The 18,724-nt window shown below is 41.7% G+C and overlaps 1 protein-coding gene across 1 annotated transcript; it reads right to left on the reverse strand.

Moving 5' to 3' along the window:
• Positions 1-352: 352 nt before the first annotated feature.
• On the reverse strand, positions 353-1,234 carry LOC127079440 (uncharacterized). The gene has a single exon (XM_051019820.1). The coding sequence runs from the start codon at positions 1,232-1,234 to the stop codon at positions 353-355; it is 882 nt and encodes a 293-aa protein (XP_050875777.1).
• Between the last annotated feature and the right edge of the window lie 17,490 nt (positions 1,235-18,724).

Genomic DNA, 18,724 nt, shown 5'->3' on the forward strand with positions numbered 1-18,724 from the left:
TGGCGCGATTGAGTTGGACTCGTAGTTGAGTGTTCTCCAACTCAAGCTCTTTGATTTGGCTGGTAAGTTTGTCCATGTCCTCTTGTAGGATAGGCTCGGGCTCGAGCATCAACGGGAATGAAGAAGGATCAAACAGAAACAGCATCTTAACCATCCTAGCCCTCTCTTTTACCAACACATAGTAGGGTTCCTTGGCTAGGATATTTTTCTTGCCCCATTCATGGTCAATGCGGACTATGCTTGCCCAAGCTTTTCTCACTCTTTTCACGTTTGAATCAAGCGGATCCACGGTATTGATGACAAATGGAATGAAATCTCTTTCCTCGGGGGGACTCGTCATGGCGTACCCTAGTTATCTCTTGAGTATAGCAGGGTTGTAGTTGATGCAACCTTGTGTTCCTATCAAGGGTACGTTAGAGAACTCTCCACATCTTGTGATGACATCCTTTATATCCCATTCCCTCTTGTACCATAGAATTGAGTTGGCAGAGAGAGATGTGAACCTATGCGGCCATGTCAGTTTGTTTTCGGCGAAGGGTCCACTTTGAGGCACGCGGGCCCTCATCCAAAGGTGTAGCATAGGAGCGCAACAAAGGAAAGTACCTCCCTTCTTCTCCTGTCTTGTATGGAAGGTATGGTAGAAATCGGCAAGTAAAAAAGGCACCGGATTCTTTGTTAAAAAGACTTCAACTGCTAATTGATCCACGAACTTGTCCAGATTTGGGAAGAGGACAATTCCATGAATCAAAAGTGCCAAGGTTGCACTACAAAAGTCAGGTCTTCCTTCTTTAATCATTTCCCAAGCATGGGCTTCTAGGAACTTTTGAGTTAAACCTTTGAGGGATCCTTTAACGCCCCAATTGTCCACTAGCTTGTTGGTGTTGATACCCAAGGTGAGTGAGAGCTCGGTCAAACAAAATCCTTCTTCCAATTTTGGGAAAGGGTTGTATTCCTTGATTGGTCGATTGAGGAGTCTCTCGAGGTCTTCCAAGGTTGGAGAGATTTGGAAGTTGGGGAAAGTGAAGCATCTTAAAGGGACGTCATAGTATTGGGACATTGTAGTGATAGCACAATAGTCAACCTTCTCGGTTAGAAGATCTACGATGTTCCCAAAGTTGGCTCTAAACTTGTTGTCTTTAAGAGCTACGACCTTTGAACAGAGGACCTTTAATGACCTGATGTCGGGACTCTTGAAGCGGAAAGAAGAAGTGCTTTTCCTTGTTGAAGTATCCATGATTGTGTCGGAAAATAGTCTTGTAATTTTGCGTCCGAACAAACCAAAATTTTAAGAGCTTTGCTTATTATTTTGGTGATGAATGAATGTATGAATGAATGACTGGTTTATTATTTCCACAGGATTTTAGGCATGGGTTCATGGTTTTGGACCATCATGACGAAGCATGGAGTTAATAATGACTGCTTAGTAAACTAAGGTTCTCGCTGTGTGTGATCTAAGGCTTTTGGAAAATTAGGTGTAAGACACTGCCCCTAGAGTCATGGACTTCCTTGACTGTCAGCCGCTTATGTCAATTTACTTGCCAGGCGACTGCTCCATCAAAGTCATCTACTCTAAGTGAGATCTTCGTATCGACCCTTACGAGGAAGGCACCTCGGTGGCCTATACTACGCGACCATCGGTTTAGGCTAGCCATAGTTTTAAAGGTTCTAAAAGGGATCTTAGGGTCATTGACTCTAGTAAAAGAAAGGATGCTTACGCCGAAAATACGACGGTCATCCATCCCCTTAAGAGAATCTACCACTAAGTGAGGTTCTCGTACGACCCTAACGAGGAAGGCACCTCGCGGATCAATACTACTCAACCTCTCCTATCTCAAGAAAACTCTCAGACTCGGGTGAGGAGTCTTTCCCACAAGGTTTTTTTACTTTGCAATCATTATTGCTTCCAAAAATTCTTCGTCACATAACCAAAGTTTCGGACCAACAGGTAAACAAAGAAAATATGCACAGGTTAGCAAAGAAAGTAATATATATAGAAAAAATAGATAATAGATAAATCTCCACGTACGTAAAAGAGGAACAACCCAAACTAGGATAGACTTGCTTAGGGAATTTTGGTGTCCCCAGCTGTCGCTTTCGGGATTTCACGATAACGAAACCGGGACTAAAGAGAATGCCAAAAAGAGGTAAAGTCAGAAGAGTCGCCACCGAATTTTATTTATTTTACCTCTATCAGAGAGGAGAGGGGAAATAGTCGATAAAACCCTCGGAACATAGACGCGCACGGGAAACGCTAAAGGAGAATAAGGAGTCGGTCTCGCAACCGAGATTTGGGTTTGGAAGTCGGTTACGTAAGGGGAAGGTATTAGCACCCCTTACGTCCATGGTACTCCATGGGAACCATTTGGGTTGTTTTACATACATGGGGTTTATCTATTATCGTTTTATTTTCAAAATAATGTGTGAAAAGAAGGGTTTTTTTTTGTTATTATAGTGCTCGCCAAGGATTGGGGCCCTTGTGCCTACGTATCACTTATTCGGGGATGAGGAATCAAAGCTCCGTAGTTCGGAGTAGAAAATGTTTGTGTGTTGGTTGATTTTACCTTTGAGAAAAGGGTTTTCAGGATGATGCCCTAAGGCACAAAAATGAGTTTAATGAGTTGTATGGTTTTTACCTTGAATAAGGGTTTTATGAAAGAATGTTTGTGATTATATTGTACTAAAGTCTATGGGCGGAGGTGATTATTCTAGACAACAAGTCAAGCGTCTTGCGTCCAAAATAATCAGAGTAAGGGTAGGAATTATCCATTCTCACTCATTCTCCACCACTTAAGGCTCGTGGCGCACAATAATAATCGTAATTATTAAGTGTTTTGAATTTGATTATAAAAATGTCACTTGACGTTGAATCAAGGGTTTGTTTTATTTAATTATGAACTTTGGCTTATGCAACATGAATGCAAAGTAACCAACAAGAAATTAAAGAGTCTCATTGTAAGGTAGCCCAAGAGAAAGCCTTTTGTGTGCAAAAGTGACCTAAGCTAAACAAAGGATAATGGTCTTACGAACATGTCCCCCTAAGATGGTGCGATGATGCCATTCTTACAACATGCATGTAAGTTACGGATGAAAATCCAAGTGTTTACAAAGTATCACAAAGAGTAAAGGAAAGCCTCCAAGCAAAGGTCCTAAGATGAAATCCTCTAAGTCCAAGTTGATTAAGAGTGGAGTGAATATTTTTGGTCTTACCATTTTATCATGTTTTTGTTGTTTTTAGTGTATGATGACAATAAAATAAATAACAAGTAAATAAACATGCATGATGAGTTTGTACAATGATGATGATAATGAGTACTTGAATGTAAATTACAAGGTAATAACATAAAAGTAAATCACAAGATAAAGAAAGACAATATCACAATAATAATGGTTAGTGAATGTAAATGACACAAAATAAACCACAAGTTAATGGTAACAAAAAAACACAATAACAAAGGTTAATGATAAAAAAAAGTTAGTGAAGTATAATTAGTGGTTAGTAATATGTACCAAATGAACATCTTGAGGACTATTTTTCATAGGTCAAAAAGACTCAAAATATGACACATTAAGGGATAGCTTATCATTGATGCAAAGTATTGAAGATGATTGAAAAATCAACTAATAATAGATTTGTAACAAAGAAAGTTATGCAACCCTAAGTCCATATATCAATATTATGATTTGTTCTCTTTATTTTTGTTTTTTACTCCTCTTTTATTTAACAAGATATTAAGAGAGTAAATAAATCAGTATAATGTAAATGATATGGTTAGATAACAATGAACATAAACATAAACATAAACATAAAGTACTTGAAATAAATGGAACAATAAAATAAATCGCAAGGAAGTAAAGTGCAATAATGTAAATGTTAGGAGTTAGTAGTTAGTGGTTAGTAGAATAACAATAAGCAAATAGAATAACAAGTTAATGTAAAGAAAATGATTTCATCTATGTATCAAATGACCCAAATATGGTTGAAATAGGGACAACCTATCAATGCCTCAAAGTATCATGAAGGATCTATTGATCAATCATTAATAGGTTTGAAACATTGAAGGTTTTATCAACTCTTAACAACCATGGCCATGATCTAATAGATCTCATCAACCAAATAAATGTGAAAACAAGTCAACAATAAATAGCAAATGAAACAAAATACAAAGTTTGATTAAAGATGGTAAATAACCATTTTCAACACAAAAAAACAGAACAAAAAATTAAAAAAGTTTAAGCTAAAATCATTACCAAAAAAATGTTGAAAAGGGGTAGGTTGAAATGGTGTTGAGCTTGGATATAAAGCAAGGGGTTTGGGATGAAAGTGTTTATGGTGGAAGTTTAGTGAATGAGCTGAGTTATGAGTGTTAGAGAGTGAGAAGCTTTGAAAAAAAATATGAAAGAGGACAAAGAAAAGTTGGTGGGGTGACTTTTCTAAGAGAAAGATTTTTTTGTTTTGACTTAGGTTTGAAGAGGAGAGTAAATGGTACTTGAACAGAACTTTTGAGGGGTAGGAAGCATGAAAAATAAGGGGAAATAGTACCTCTATTTATAGGGAAAGTAGGTGGAAAAGGGGGTGACCCAAAATGCACTATGTGTAAAAAAATAGAGCTACTGCTGCTGCCCACGCAGGTGTAATCGGTTACCCTGATTAGGGTAATCGGTTATCCTGTCCAAAATGGCCAAAAAAACAATTTTTGGTCTGGGTAATCGGTTACCCTGATTAGGGTAATCGATTACACGGTCCAAAATGGCCAAAAAATCAATTTTTGGTCTGGGTAATCGGTTACCATGATTAGGGTAATCGATTACACAGTCAAATTTTTTTTTTTTTTTTAGAACTTCAACCGGATAACCCCAGTTTTTCCCGGGTGTAAACACCATGCCTCGAGTCCATGTAATATGTATTTAGTTATGAAAGTTCAATGAAATTATGATGATGAAATAATGAAAGCATGCATGTGCAGTAGGGCAATGGATCAGATGAAAGTTGTATCGGAGTAGGGTGAATTTTGGGGTATGACAATGACCCACACCAACAAACTTACACACCTGACACCTCAACATCAAACCCCCAACAACAGTTTCAGACCAGATACACACAACCCCCTGTCTGTCAAACGTTCCGTTCAACCAACACACAACCAAAACATGTCATACACCCAACCCCAATACCAAGAGCATACCCCATACCACCACCAACAAATTGACCATCAACCTGAGACCCAACATCGCTTCGCACCCACCACATCACCCTACTAAATCCGCCTTAGCCAGAACACCCAACGATCATTCAACACCAACCGCCCCTCCTCCTACCATAGCCAAGAAACCCAAACCTCACAAAACCAAAATATCTAACAACCTTATCTCTACCAAACACCCCAACAACATTTCCAACCTTTTCTCGACGCATCATTCACACCCATGTCTCCCTTCAATCGTCCCGGTCGCCCACCAATGAGTCAACCACAACTCAACTACTCTATCATGGGTCATGAACTCAGCTACGACGGTACACCCTCGATGCATACTGAAGACTATGTTGACTTGTCTGACTACCTCAACAGGCCATCTCATGTAGTTGGTAGTGACGCTCATGGCCCCTCAGATGCTCAAACACTAGTGGTGAATCATCAACGTGGGTTAGGGTCACGGGTTAGGGTAGCTAGGGGATGTGGGACAGGAGGTCGGTTAAGTGATCCCGGTCATCACCATTAGGCTTTTTTGTGTAAACGAAATTTTTATTAATATCAATTGGTCTTATTTCAAATTTATGTATCACGTAGACCATTTATAAAAAAAATACATTTTACACTGAGTTGTCAATCCAATTGGCGTCTCCTCTCAAGTAATACACATGGGCGCCAATTGGATTGGCTAGGGCACATGCCCTAGCCAATCCAATTGGCGCCTCCATTCAGTTTTTAAGAGGAGTCTCCAATTGAATTGACGCCTCCTCCTAAAAGTGGGGTAGTTTGGGAATTTATTTGAAATCGGGGGTATTTTGGGAATTTTCATGAAAAAGCGGGTTATTTTTGTAAAAAATTCTAAAAAATCAGTTAGCTGATATTTTTACAAAATTGCTTCCCACAGAGCCTTTTCACAAGATCATTCGTGGGGAACAGAGGATCTTGGATTCTTTATGTTTTAAATATATTCATATTCTATTTCATTTCTATTCGCTATATTTTTGTTGCGAACTAACATCGATTGTGTACCAAGTTACTTCTAATTAACTCTATTGTTAGGAACACTTTCTAATACCCCAAAATTTACCCTTCATTTTTCCTGGAAGCATACGCTTTACACCTCATGCATGCATTCATTTTTAGGTCATTTAGCATTTGCATTTCATCATGGCAATCGGAATCGGATCCAAGAAGCTTGAACATCATCCAGGACACTTTGTGGGCTCTATTTAGATGATCAGTCAACATAAGGGGAAGACTTGAGTTACTTCCAACAGGGGTCTATTCGTCAGTGAAAACGTTAATCTTGAAGGAGCAAAGGTTTGTTCATGAGCTGTCATGCTCGCTAGGCGAAGCCCACGTGTTTTGAAAAAAAACGAAAAACAAAAAAATAAAATAATAATAATAAATAAATAAATAAATAAAAGAAAAATCTTGGACTTGGACCTCTCTCATTTGAGCCCACAGGTCCATAAAAATCAGGTTATAAATTCAGAATTTCAGTGAAACAAATATTCATTCTATTCCTATTACCCTGTCTGGGAAAAAGATAGTGAGAGAAGAACCCTGGGGAAAAAGATAGTGAGAGAAGAGCTAACAGAGTTCAGAGCAACCTCCAGAGACTGAAGGGAACTCATTGGCAAAGAACCAATTTCCCCTCATATAAACCCTCAGATTGCTTTGCAAACCCAATCGTGCCATTCAATTTCATTGATCTCTCCAATCAGGTTTGCCCTATATCCATCATCTTTATTTAATTTGAATGCTCTGAATGTATGAGGTATTATGGGTGAATTTGATACCCTTTTGATGCATGTGTTTGACAAGAGGTTTAGGCCTCCTACCCTTGGTTGCTTTTTGTGAACTTTTTGTGAATTGAAAGGGCATGATTCATGTGGTTACATTTTGATTTGGGGGCAACTCTTGGTTACCCTATCTTGTTTCATTAACCCTTTTGTTGAGTTTTTATGAAGGCACATGACTTTTGCAGGGATAACTTGCGTGGTTTCCCACTTTATTTGTGGGATAACCCCTGGAGGTTCATTCCGATTACCTGTACTGATCCACTTTCTTTGATGATGTTAGCTTGGAAGGATCTCAGGGTTTATCGTTCCTTTAATTGTTGTTACCTCGGATCTTCATCCGTGTGGTACTTTTACATTTTTCCCGCATTTTACTGCTTTCCTAGCTGGAAGACCTCGATAGGAGGCAATGTTTTTTGTGTTTACTTTATGCATGTTCCTTCGTCTAGGACTTCCCTTTTGCCCTTGAGCATCCCTAAAACCCAAAGCAACATGTTAATTCCTTCTACTACAGGCGAGTAAGTCTCCAAAGGTCGAGCATCCGGTAGATTGCGTAGTAACGTCGTTCGTCCAAAACCCAATCCATAACCCCGTAGTTAGCCGAATTACGGCTTTTTCTGATTCTCATTCCAGATGAGATGCGTAGGCATAAGACGCGATGTCTTAGCAAGCACATCCCCCCCAACCCATAGGTCAGCCGAGCTACGAAGACTCTGATTCTCATATTCATATGAGATACGTATGCAGTGGATGCGACATCCGCGCGAGTCATTTTCATTTAACCCATTTTTTAGTAAACAGCACAAGATAAACACACACCCTTTAGACAAGAACTACAAAAGTGGATCCCGTAGAGTACTACGGATGCGTAGGGGTGCTAATACCTTCCCTTTGCATAACCGACTCCCGAACCCAAGATTTGGTTGCAAGACCTTGCCTTTTCCTTTCCTCTTTTCACGTTTACTTCGAGCGTTTCCTTTCCCTCCTTTTGGGACAAATAATGCACGGTGGCGACTCTTCTGTCATTTTCTTTCGCCGGTTGTTTCTTCGCACACTATATTTTTCAGGTTGCGACAGCTGGCGACTTTGCTGGGGACCCAGTTTCCCTAAGCGAGTCCCTCCTAGCTTTTGTAGTTTGTTTGTTTATTGGGTGTTCATGCTTTTGTACAGTTATTTATTTACCTGTTTTACCTTATTGCATGGTGTACATATCACTGTTGTATCTGTTGGCTGGCTATGGCTGCTTGGTGATCTTTGTGAGATGAGTTATATACCCGGACTCGAGTGCTATTAAGATAGGAGAATGGCATAGTCTTGTCGACTTGTGTGGAGTTATTCCTTAGCAAGTTGACTTGCAAGCCCATTCACTTGGTGGAGGTCATGTTGAGATCAATAATGTCACACAAGTAAGTTGTGGTTAGACATTACTTTTTCCAATATAGACCTTAGAAGCCGAGGACCTTAGTTTACCAAACTCATCTTGGCATATTCGTAGGACGTAGTGCGAAAGTCGTTCAAGTGTAAGATTTGATATGATTGTTACGCGATACTACACTCATAAGAGTCTCTCTTGAGAATATTTTTGGAATACGAGTAGTCGTTCCTCCGATAATATCCGAAAGATGGGATTATGACTATGGGAACCTTTTGTAGAACATGTTTGGCAGGTTTAAACCTTAGTACACTCCTTTTGGGTGGTTCTTAACCTAAACTCCATGCTCGTGACTTGCAACAAACCCTTGATTCATGGTTGATCCGATCAGGTATCCTTAATATCAATGAAACTTGGGTGTTGATAAGGTGTAAACCATAATCCACCAAAATGGGTGGTTGATTTTAAGGATAACATGATCCATCCCATGACCTTTGTTTGGTGTGCTCTTAATTTCTCTCCAGACAGTGCAACCTGACAGATGTTCAAGCAGATACAGCGATCCTGATTCCCATGCTACTGCACTGCATTCACATCATTTTGCATCATATCATTTCGCATTCATAATCATTCACACATGTTTATCCATTTCTGTGGGGTTTATATCTTCTACTTGATTCTAGTCGGAATTTTCTTGGTTCTCATCAACGGCTTAGTTTTTTTTTACATCGTTTATCTATTGAGAGACTAGAATCAAGGGGGTAGAATACCTTTGGAATTGATAAACATGTCATTGCATTTACATATTCATTAGCATGTCTTGCATAACAGGTACCGCCACAGTGTTCTCAGTCTATTTGGTGTTCCATCAGCAGGATAGCTGACCCAGGCATTCACCGGTACGGTACCCGCAGAAACCGACAGAGAGTAATGGAAAGCCTACAGGCAGAGTTCGCCGAGATGAAAATCCGCATGAATCAATTCATGGATGTGGTTCAAGGGGTGGCTCAGGGACAGCAAGAGCTCAGGCAGATGATACAGAGGAATCCCCCTGCTCAACCAGAGACGGTGATTGATCCTCCAGCTGGAGAGGCCAATGGACCCAATGGACCGGGGCCTATCCTAATCCTACACGTCACCTCCGGTCAACAGCCCGTTCATGATGATCAGGACGATCAATTCCCCCTACTGCAAGAAGACTTTGGTATGGGTCATGGTGTGGACCCCATGTTTAGAAGATTGGAAGAGAGGTTGAAGGCAGTGGAAGGACAGAATCCTCTGGGAGTAGATGTTGCTGACTTGGGGTTGGTCCCAGGTGTGAGAGTGCCACCGAAATTCAAGGTCCCGATATTTGACAAATACAATGGCAACTCTTGCCCGAAGACCCATGTGCAAGCCTATTTCCGTAAAATGGTTGCATACTCCGATGACGAAAAGTTGCTTATGTACTTTTTCCAGGACAGCCTAGCTGGGGCATCCCTGGAATGGTATATGAGGCTGGATAGAGCCCACATCCGTTGCTGGAGGGATTTGGTTGAGGCTTTCGTGAAGCGGTATCAGTATAATGCAGACATGGCTCCGGACAGAACTCAACTTCAAAATCTGTCTCTTAAAAGCAATGAGTTCTTTAGAGAATACGCTCAACGCTGGAGAGAAACAGCTTCCCGTGTTCAACCTCCTATGTTGGAGAAGGAAATGGCTAACATGTTCATGAACACTCTGCCAGGACCTTATTTGGAGCGCCTGGTGGGTTGCAATGCCTCCAATTTTGCTGATGTAGTCTCTACCGGAGAGAGGGTAGAGAATTACCTGAGGACATACAAGACCCAGAGTGGAGATGGATCCTCATCAGGGGTGAAAAAGTCGTTCATTCAGGGACAGAAGAGGAGAGAAGGGGATGCAAGTGCCATATCTTCTTATCAGAACAGGGATAACCGGGGGAATAACTTTTAGAACTATCATCAGCAACCGTATGTTGCGGCTGTGACCATTCCAGCTGCAGCACCACTACAACAACAACAACCACAGCGTCAACCAGCTCAGTACCAACCACAACAACCGGGTAACAGACCCGCCTATCAACCGAGGCCAAGGACGATGGGTCGGCGTTTCGACACTCTTCCAATATCGTACGCTCAGTTGCTTTCTAGTCTTCAACAACTACAACTTGTGCAGTTGCGCACTCTGGCTCCTCCCGTTGGTAGGCTTCTGGTGGGTTATGACGCCAACGCTAAGTGTAGCTTCCACTCTGGGGCACCTGGCCACAATATTGAGAACTGCAAAGCTTTTAAGCACGTAGTTCAAGACCTCGTTGATTCGAAGGCCGTTAACTTTGCACCAGCTCCTAATGTCATCAACAATCCCATGCCCCAGCATGGTGGAGCCAACGTTAACATGGTTGAAGGAGAAGTCAAATTAGTCTCTGCGGTCAACAATGAAGATGGGGATAGTGATAGCGACATCGATAATTGGGTGTGTCCGAGGATCCCGGGTGAAGTTCTCAACAATTGGTCTTCTGAGGAGATTATCCAAGTCACTTGTCTGGAGGAGTAATTTTCTTTGTTTATTCATGTATATCCAAGTCTTACATTCCGCCAGGGCGTAATGACTCATTGTAGGGCTCATCTATGTGACACTTGCATTTTTTATCATAAATAAAGGACGTCTTTTTGCATTCAAATATTTCGTTCCCTATATTTCTATTTTTGCAGTTTTTCAAAAAAAATGGCAATGTTTTGTTTAGTTTCCACTTTTTTCTCACACTCATAAGCACATACCATCACTCATGCAGATGCACATCACCGAATCCTATTGATAACGGTTCTGCTATGGCTCGCTTCGACTTTGAAAATCCAATCTTTCAAGCTGAAGAAGAGGGTGATGAAGACTGTGAACTCCCTGAAGAACTTACCAGGTTATTAAAACAAGAGGAAAGGGTCATTCAACCGTATCAAGAGTCTATTGAAGTGATTAATCTCGGCACCGAGGACGCCAAGAGAGAAATCAAGATAGGGGCTGCTTTGGAAGATAATGTGAAGAAGGGGTTGATTGAATTGCTGCAAGAGTATGTTGACATCTTCGCTTGGTCTTATCCGGACATGCCAAGGCTTGACACAGACATCGTGGTACATCGCTTGCCGCTCAAAGAAGGTTGTCCTCCGGTCAAGTAGAAGCTCAGAAGAACAAGACCAGAGATGGATGTCAAGATAAAGGAAGAAATGCAAAAACAGTTGGATGCAGGGTTTCTAGCAGTCACAAATTATCCATCATGGGTTGCAAATATCGTTCCGGTACCTAAGAAGGATGGAAAGGTACGGATGTGTGTTGACTACCGGGATCTGAACAGGGCTAGTCCTAAAGATGATTTCCCCTTACCTCACATTGACGTTTTGGTGGATAACACGGCTCAGTTCTCGGTATTCTCCTTCAGGGATGGCTTTTCTGGCTATAATCAAATTAAGATGGCACCATAAGACATGGAGAAGACCACATTCATAACCCCATAGGGCACCTTCTGCTACAAGGTGATGCCGTTTGGTCTGAAAAATGTCGGAGCAACATATCAGCGAGCGATGGTGACTCTGTTACATGATATGATTCATCATGAAATCGAGGTTTATGTTGATGATATGATTGCCAAATCTCAGACAGAAGAAGAACATTTGTTGAATTTGCAGAAACTATTTGAGCGTTTGAGGAAATTCAAGTTGAGGCTTAATCCGAACAAGTGTACTTTCGGGGTGAGATCTGGGAAACTGCTGGGTTTTATTGTTAGTGAAAAAGGGATCGAGGTGGATCCTGACAAAGTAAAAGCGATACAGGAAATGCCTGAGCCAAGAACAGAGAAACAAGTCCGTGGTTTCTTAGGGAGGTTGAACTGCATTGCAAGGTTCATCTCCCACCTAACAGCCACGTGTGAGCCGATATTCAAATTATTGAGAAAAGATCAGGCTATCAGGTGGAATGATGATTGTCAAAGGGCGTTCGAGAAGATAAAAGAGTATTTTCATAATCCTCCTATCCTTGTGCCTCCGGTCCCAGGGAGACCGTTGATTATGTATTTGACAGTACTAGACAATTCCATGGGTTGTGTTCTCGGTCAACACGACGAGACAGGTAGGAAAGAGCATGCCATCTACTACCTGAGTAAGAAATTCACAGATTGCGAGTCGAGATACTCAATGCTTGAAAAAACATGTTGTGCACTTGCATGGGCTGCTAAGTGATTGAGACAATACATGTTATCTCACACAACCTTACTGATCTCCAAAATGGATCCAGTCAAGTATATATTTGAGAAGCCAGCTCTCACCAGAAGAGTTGCTCGTTGGCAAATGGTACTGACAGAATATGACATCCAGTATACTTCTCAGAAAGCCATCAAGGGGAGTATTCTGTCATACTATCTTGCTCAACAGTCGGTTGAAGATTATGAGCCGATGAAGTTTGATTTTCCAGATGAAGACATCATGTTCCTCAAGATGAAAGACTGTGAAGAGCCAGTTGTTGAAGAGGGACCTGATCCAGACGAAAAGTGGACTTTAATGTTTGATGGGGCCGTCAACTCCAGAGGAAGTGGAATTGGTGTTGTCATCACTACTCCGAAAGGTGCGCACATGCCTTTCACCGCTCGTCTGACTTTTGAGTGCACTAATAATGAAGCTGAGTATGAAGCCTGTATCTTGGGTATTGAGCAAGCCATTGATTTGAGAATCAAGACTTTGGACATCTTCGGAGATTCAGCTCTGGTAATCAATCAAGTGAATGGTGATTGGAACACTCTCCAGCCTACTCTGGTCCCTTACAGAGATTACACGAGAAGACTATTGACTTTCTTCACAACAGTAAAGTTGTATCACATACCTCGTGATGAGAACCAGATGGCAGATGCTCTTGCCACTCTATCCTCCATGATCAACGTGATTCGGTGGAACCACGCTCCCAGGATCGATGTGATGCGCCTCGACAGGGCCGCGTATGTGTTTGCTGTTGAACTGGTAGTTGACGACAAGCCCTGGTATCACGACATCAAGTGCTTTCTGAAGAATCAAGAGTACCCTGCAGGGTCATCCAACAATGATAGAAAGACTTTGAGAAGATTGGCAGGCAGTTTCTTCTTGAACAAAGACAATGTTCTGTATAAGAGGAACTTCGACATGGTTTTGCTCAGATGCGTGGACAGACACGAAGCAGACATGTTAATGCAGGAAGTTCATGAAGGCTCCTTCGAAACTCATGTCGGCGGACATGCAATGGCTAAGAAATTGTTGAGAGCAGGTTATTACTGGATGACCATGGAATCTGATTGTTTCAAATATGCTCGGAAGTGCCATAAATGCCAGATTTATGCTGATAAGGTGCATGTGCCGCCGAATCCTTTGAATGTGATGTCTTCGCCGTGGCCTTTTGCTATGTGGGGCATCGATATGATTGGAAAGATTGAGTCGACCGCCTCCAATGGGCATCGCTTCATCCTTGTTGCCATCGACTATTTCACCAAGTGGGTCGAAGCAGCATCGTTCGCGAATGTCACCAGACATGTGGTTGCCCGATTCATCAAGAAAGAAATCATTTGTCGCTATGGGACTCCCGAAAGAATCATTACTGATAATGGTTCTAATCTCAACAACAAAATGATGAAGGAGTTGTGCCAGAACTTCAACATTCAGCATCACAATTCTTCCCCTTACCGCCCTAAGATGAACGGTGCTGTTGAAGCGGCAAATAAGAACATAAAGAAGATTGTGCAGAAGATGGTCGTTACGTACAGAGATTGGCATGAGATGCTACCCTTAGCCTTGCATGGATACCGTACTTCAGTACGTACATCGACCGGGGCAACCCCTTACTCCCTTGTGTATGGTATGGAAGCAGTCCTACCTGTTGAAGTGGAGATTTCTTCTCTAAGAGTCCTGTTGGATGTCAAGCTAGACGAAGCTGAATGGATTCGGACAAGGTTCAATGAGTTAAGTCTTATCGAAGAGAAGCGAATGGCAGCCATTTGTCATGGGCAGTTGTATCAAAGTCGGATGAAGAGAGCCTTTGATCAGAAAGTGCGTCCTCGATGCTTCCAGGTCGGAGATTTCCTCCTCAGACAGATCACAGGGGCAAGTGGACTCCTAACTATGATGGACCGTATATTGTCACCAAGGTTTTTGATGGTGGGGCCTTAATGCTTGCAACGATGGATGGTGAAAACTTCACTTCCCCGGTGAACTCAAACGCAGTTAAAAAATACTTCGCATGAAATAGACCCGCTGGACAGTAAAAAGAATAGTCCATGCAAAAATGGGCGTCCCGACGAACCAAGAAAATGAAAAGGTTCGGGCAAAAATTAGGGATTAAAAGTGAAAAGATTGTACACCCGGTAAGTTGAAAACCTGAAAAGGCAACTTAGGCAAAAATGGGTATCCCGGTGGATTGAAAACCCGAAAAGGGCGATCCGGGCAAAAGTTAGGGATTAAGTGAATGACTGCGTTTTGAGTAGTTCTGAATCTCATCTCGTGTCAATGACTGGAAACTTTTGAAGGATAGGAAACAGTCCAATCACTCTTTCAGAAAGCTGATCATCTGGAGGATCTTGAAGACGAGCAAGTCATAGCAGAATTGGAACCCAATAGAAATCCATTTCACATTGCCATTAGATTAATGTCTGTTTTTATCTTTTGTGCGATTACCTCTTTCCAGGGATTGCTTCCTGATGTAAATGCTTATTCAGAGGTCGTTCAATCAATAAAATCATGTTATTCAGTATATCTCTGTTTTCATTTTCATTTTTCTGTTTTGTTTGCAAAAATGACGTCCGAATTTTTTTGATAAACATTGCATCATGACACATAAGAGCTTTACAGGTACATGCTTAATAAACATTTAAAATTGTTGTAAATTTTAAGTGCTTTGGATCGTCTATTCAGAATAGGTACCCTTGAGGCATTTCCTTAAAATCCCCTGCAGATGATCGTGAATGTTTTCCCCAACAGACGAATTCGGTATCTTATCCCTGCAGAGCTGGTCCGAGCGTTGGATTCTTCAATCCCCAGCAGACTCTCACTGCTGTACTTCCTCAAGCATTTGTTTCAGAATATACACTCCCCAGTAGAGTTGACAGTGCCAGACTATATACCCCTAGCGGAGTTGACAGTGCCAGACTGTATCTTCCCAGCAGAAGCGGCTGCTCCTTAGAGTTCGATGCCAGATCGATAATCCCAATGCCAGATCCACGGTTTCTTTCCTTGAAGCAGAATCTCGGTACCGTATCGGTGTTCGCTTCCCCTGCTAAGCCGTCTCTCTCGCAGATTATGGTTGCCAGAACCACTGTCGCTTTCCCCAACAACAAATTTTCAGTGTCGTTCTCTCCCCAGTCAGAATCTCGGTATTTCGTCATTGCTAGAACACCGTGTGGCGGGTCATTTCCCCACAGAATTCTTTGTGTTGTGCATCTCCAGCAGCCTTGCCAGGGTCCAGAAGATGGTGATCATTTCCCCAGCAGATCCCCTTGCCTCAGCTTGGCATTCTACCCAGCATTTCGCATCCCTGCATGTAGAATCATATTGCATTGCATCCTCCCAAATCGCGTAGCATTTCCATTTTCATGAAGCATTACGCCATTGAAAAATTCAAACATACGCATGTAAGTATAAAACATTCTCGGTATCCCAAGTGATAAGCCAGAAGTTGTTTCCAGTACTCAGACTGAAGATTGTTCATGACTTACCTTTGTTATCCCCAACAAGTGTCATTGGCCCATGCGCCGCCTCTATTATCGTTCCCTATTTCTGCCGATGCTGACAGGCATGAAGTTTCCGGTATTCAGACCGAAGTGGCATTCAGGCCAGTTTTCCGATGTTCAGATCGAAGAAGTTTCCGACGTTCAGGTCGATGCAACTTGTGCCATTCAGGCCAATTTTCCGATATTCAGATCGAAGTGGCATTCAGGCCAGTTTTCCGATGTTCAGATCGAAAAAGTTTCCGACATTCAGGTCGACGCAACTTGTGGCATTCAGGCCAACCTCTCGGTGTTCAGACCGATATTAATAATCTCATATCTCCCGATGTTCAGATCAAAGTCATTTCCAGTATTCAGACTGATGAGCGGAATTCAGGCCATGGTTATTTCTGTGTTACCATTTATTTTGGTATCCAGGTTAACATTCTTTTTCGGTATTCAGACTGATGAGCGACATTCAGGCCATGGTTATTTCTGTGTTACCATTTATTTTGGTATCCAGGTTAACATTCTTTTTCGGTATTCAGACTGACTCTCACCGTACCAGACAGATTCTTCTTTCAAGACCACCTTTTTGCCGATTCTGACAGGCATTGTTACTTCACTTCACTTCAGTGCAAACTTTCGGGCTTTTATTGTATTCAATCCCTTGATACCTCGAAAGCACGAAAGTCGCTGCTATCTTCTTTCCAGGTCTCCAGTTGATTGAATAGGGGCAGTTGTAATACCCCAAAATTTACCCTTCACTTTTCCTGGAAGCATACACTTTACACCTCATGCATGCATTCATTTTTAGGTCATTTAGCATTTGCATTTCATCATCCCAATCGGAATCGGATCCAAGAAGCTTGAACATCATCCAGGATACCTTGTGGGCTCTATTTAGATGATCAGTCAACACAAGGGGAAGACTTGAGTTACTTCCAACAGGGGTCTATTCGTCAGTCAAAACGTTAATCTTGAAGGAGCAAAGGTTTGTTCATGAGCTGTCATGCTCGCTAGGCGAAGCCCACGTGTTTTGAAAAGAAAAAAAAACGAAAAACGAAAAAAATAATAATAATAATAATAATAATAAATAAATAAATAAATAAAAGAAAAATCTTGGACTTGGACCTCTCTCATTTGAGCCCACAGGTCCACAAAAATCAGGTTATAAATTCAGAGTTTCAGTGAAACAAATATTCATTCTATTCCTATTACCCTATCTGGGAAAAAGATAGTGAGAGAAGAACCCTGAGGAAAAAGATAGTGAGAGAAGAGCTAACAGAGTTCAGAGCAACCTCCAGAGACTGAAGGGAACTCATTGGCAAAGAACCAATTTCCCCTCATATAAACCCTCAGATTGCTTTGCAAACCCAACCGTGCCATTCAATTTCATTGATCTCTCCAATCAGGTTTGCCTTATATCCATCATCTTTATGCCTTTAATTTGAATGCTCTGAATGTATGAGGTATTATGGGTGAATTTGATACCCTTTTGATGCATGTGTTTGACAAGAGGTTTAGGCCTCCTACCCTTGGTTGCTTTTTGTGAACTTTTTGTGAATTGAAAGGGCATGATTCATGTGATTACATTTTGATTTGGGGGCAACTCTTGGTTACCCTATCTTGTTTCATTAACCCTTTTGTTGAGTTTTTATGAAGGCACATGACTTTTGCAGGGATAACTTGTGTGGTTTCCCACTTTATTTGTGGGATAACCCCTGGAGGTTCATTCCGATTACCTGTACTGATCCACTTTCTTTGATGATGTTAGCTTGGAAGGATCTCAGGGTTTATCGTTCCTTTAATTGTTGTTACCTCGAATCTTCATCCGTGTGGTACTTTTACATTTTTCCCGCATTTTGCTGCTTTCCTAGCTGGAAGACCTCGATAGGAGGCAATGTTTTTTGTGTTTACTTTATGCATGTTCCTTCGTCTAGGACTTCCCTTTTGCCCTTGAGCATCCCTAAAACCCAAAGCAACACGTTAACTCCTTCTACTACAGGCGAGTAAATCTCCAAAGGTCGAGCATCCGGTAGATTGCATAGTAACGTCGTTCGTCCAAAACCCAATCCATAACCCCGTAGTTAGCCGAACTACGACTTGCTCTGATTCTCATTCCAGATGAGATACGTAGGCATAAGACACGATGTCTTAGCGAGCACACCCCCCCCCCCCAACCCATAGGTCAGCCGAGCTACGAAGACTCTGATTCTCATATTTATATGAGATACGTATGCAGTGGATGCGACATCCGCACGAGTCATTTTCATTTAACCCCTTTTTTAGTAAACAACACAAGATAAACACACACCCTTTAGACAAGAACTACAAAAGTGGATCCCGTAGAGTACTACGGATGCGTAGGGGTGCTAATACCTTCCCTTCGCATAACCGACTCCCGAACCCAAGATTTGGTTGTGAGACCTTGCCTTTTCCTTTCCTCTTTTCAAGTTTACTTCGAGCGTTTCCTTTCCCTCCTTTGGGATAAATAACGCACGGTGGCGACTCTTCTGTCATTTTCTTTCGCCGGTTGTTTTTTCGCACACTGTATTTTTCAGGTTGCGACACACTTCAACTTTTATCTTTTAGCTGTATTATTTTCTTAATCTATTCAACATGTATATGTGTTTACATCTTATATGTCTCTTTA

The sequence above is a fragment of the Lathyrus oleraceus genome, chromosome 5 (assembly GCF_024323335.1).
Source record: "Lathyrus oleraceus cultivar Zhongwan6 chromosome 5, CAAS_Psat_ZW6_1.0, whole genome shotgun sequence".
Taxonomy (NCBI): Eukaryota; Viridiplantae; Streptophyta; class Magnoliopsida; order Fabales; family Fabaceae; genus Lathyrus; species Lathyrus oleraceus.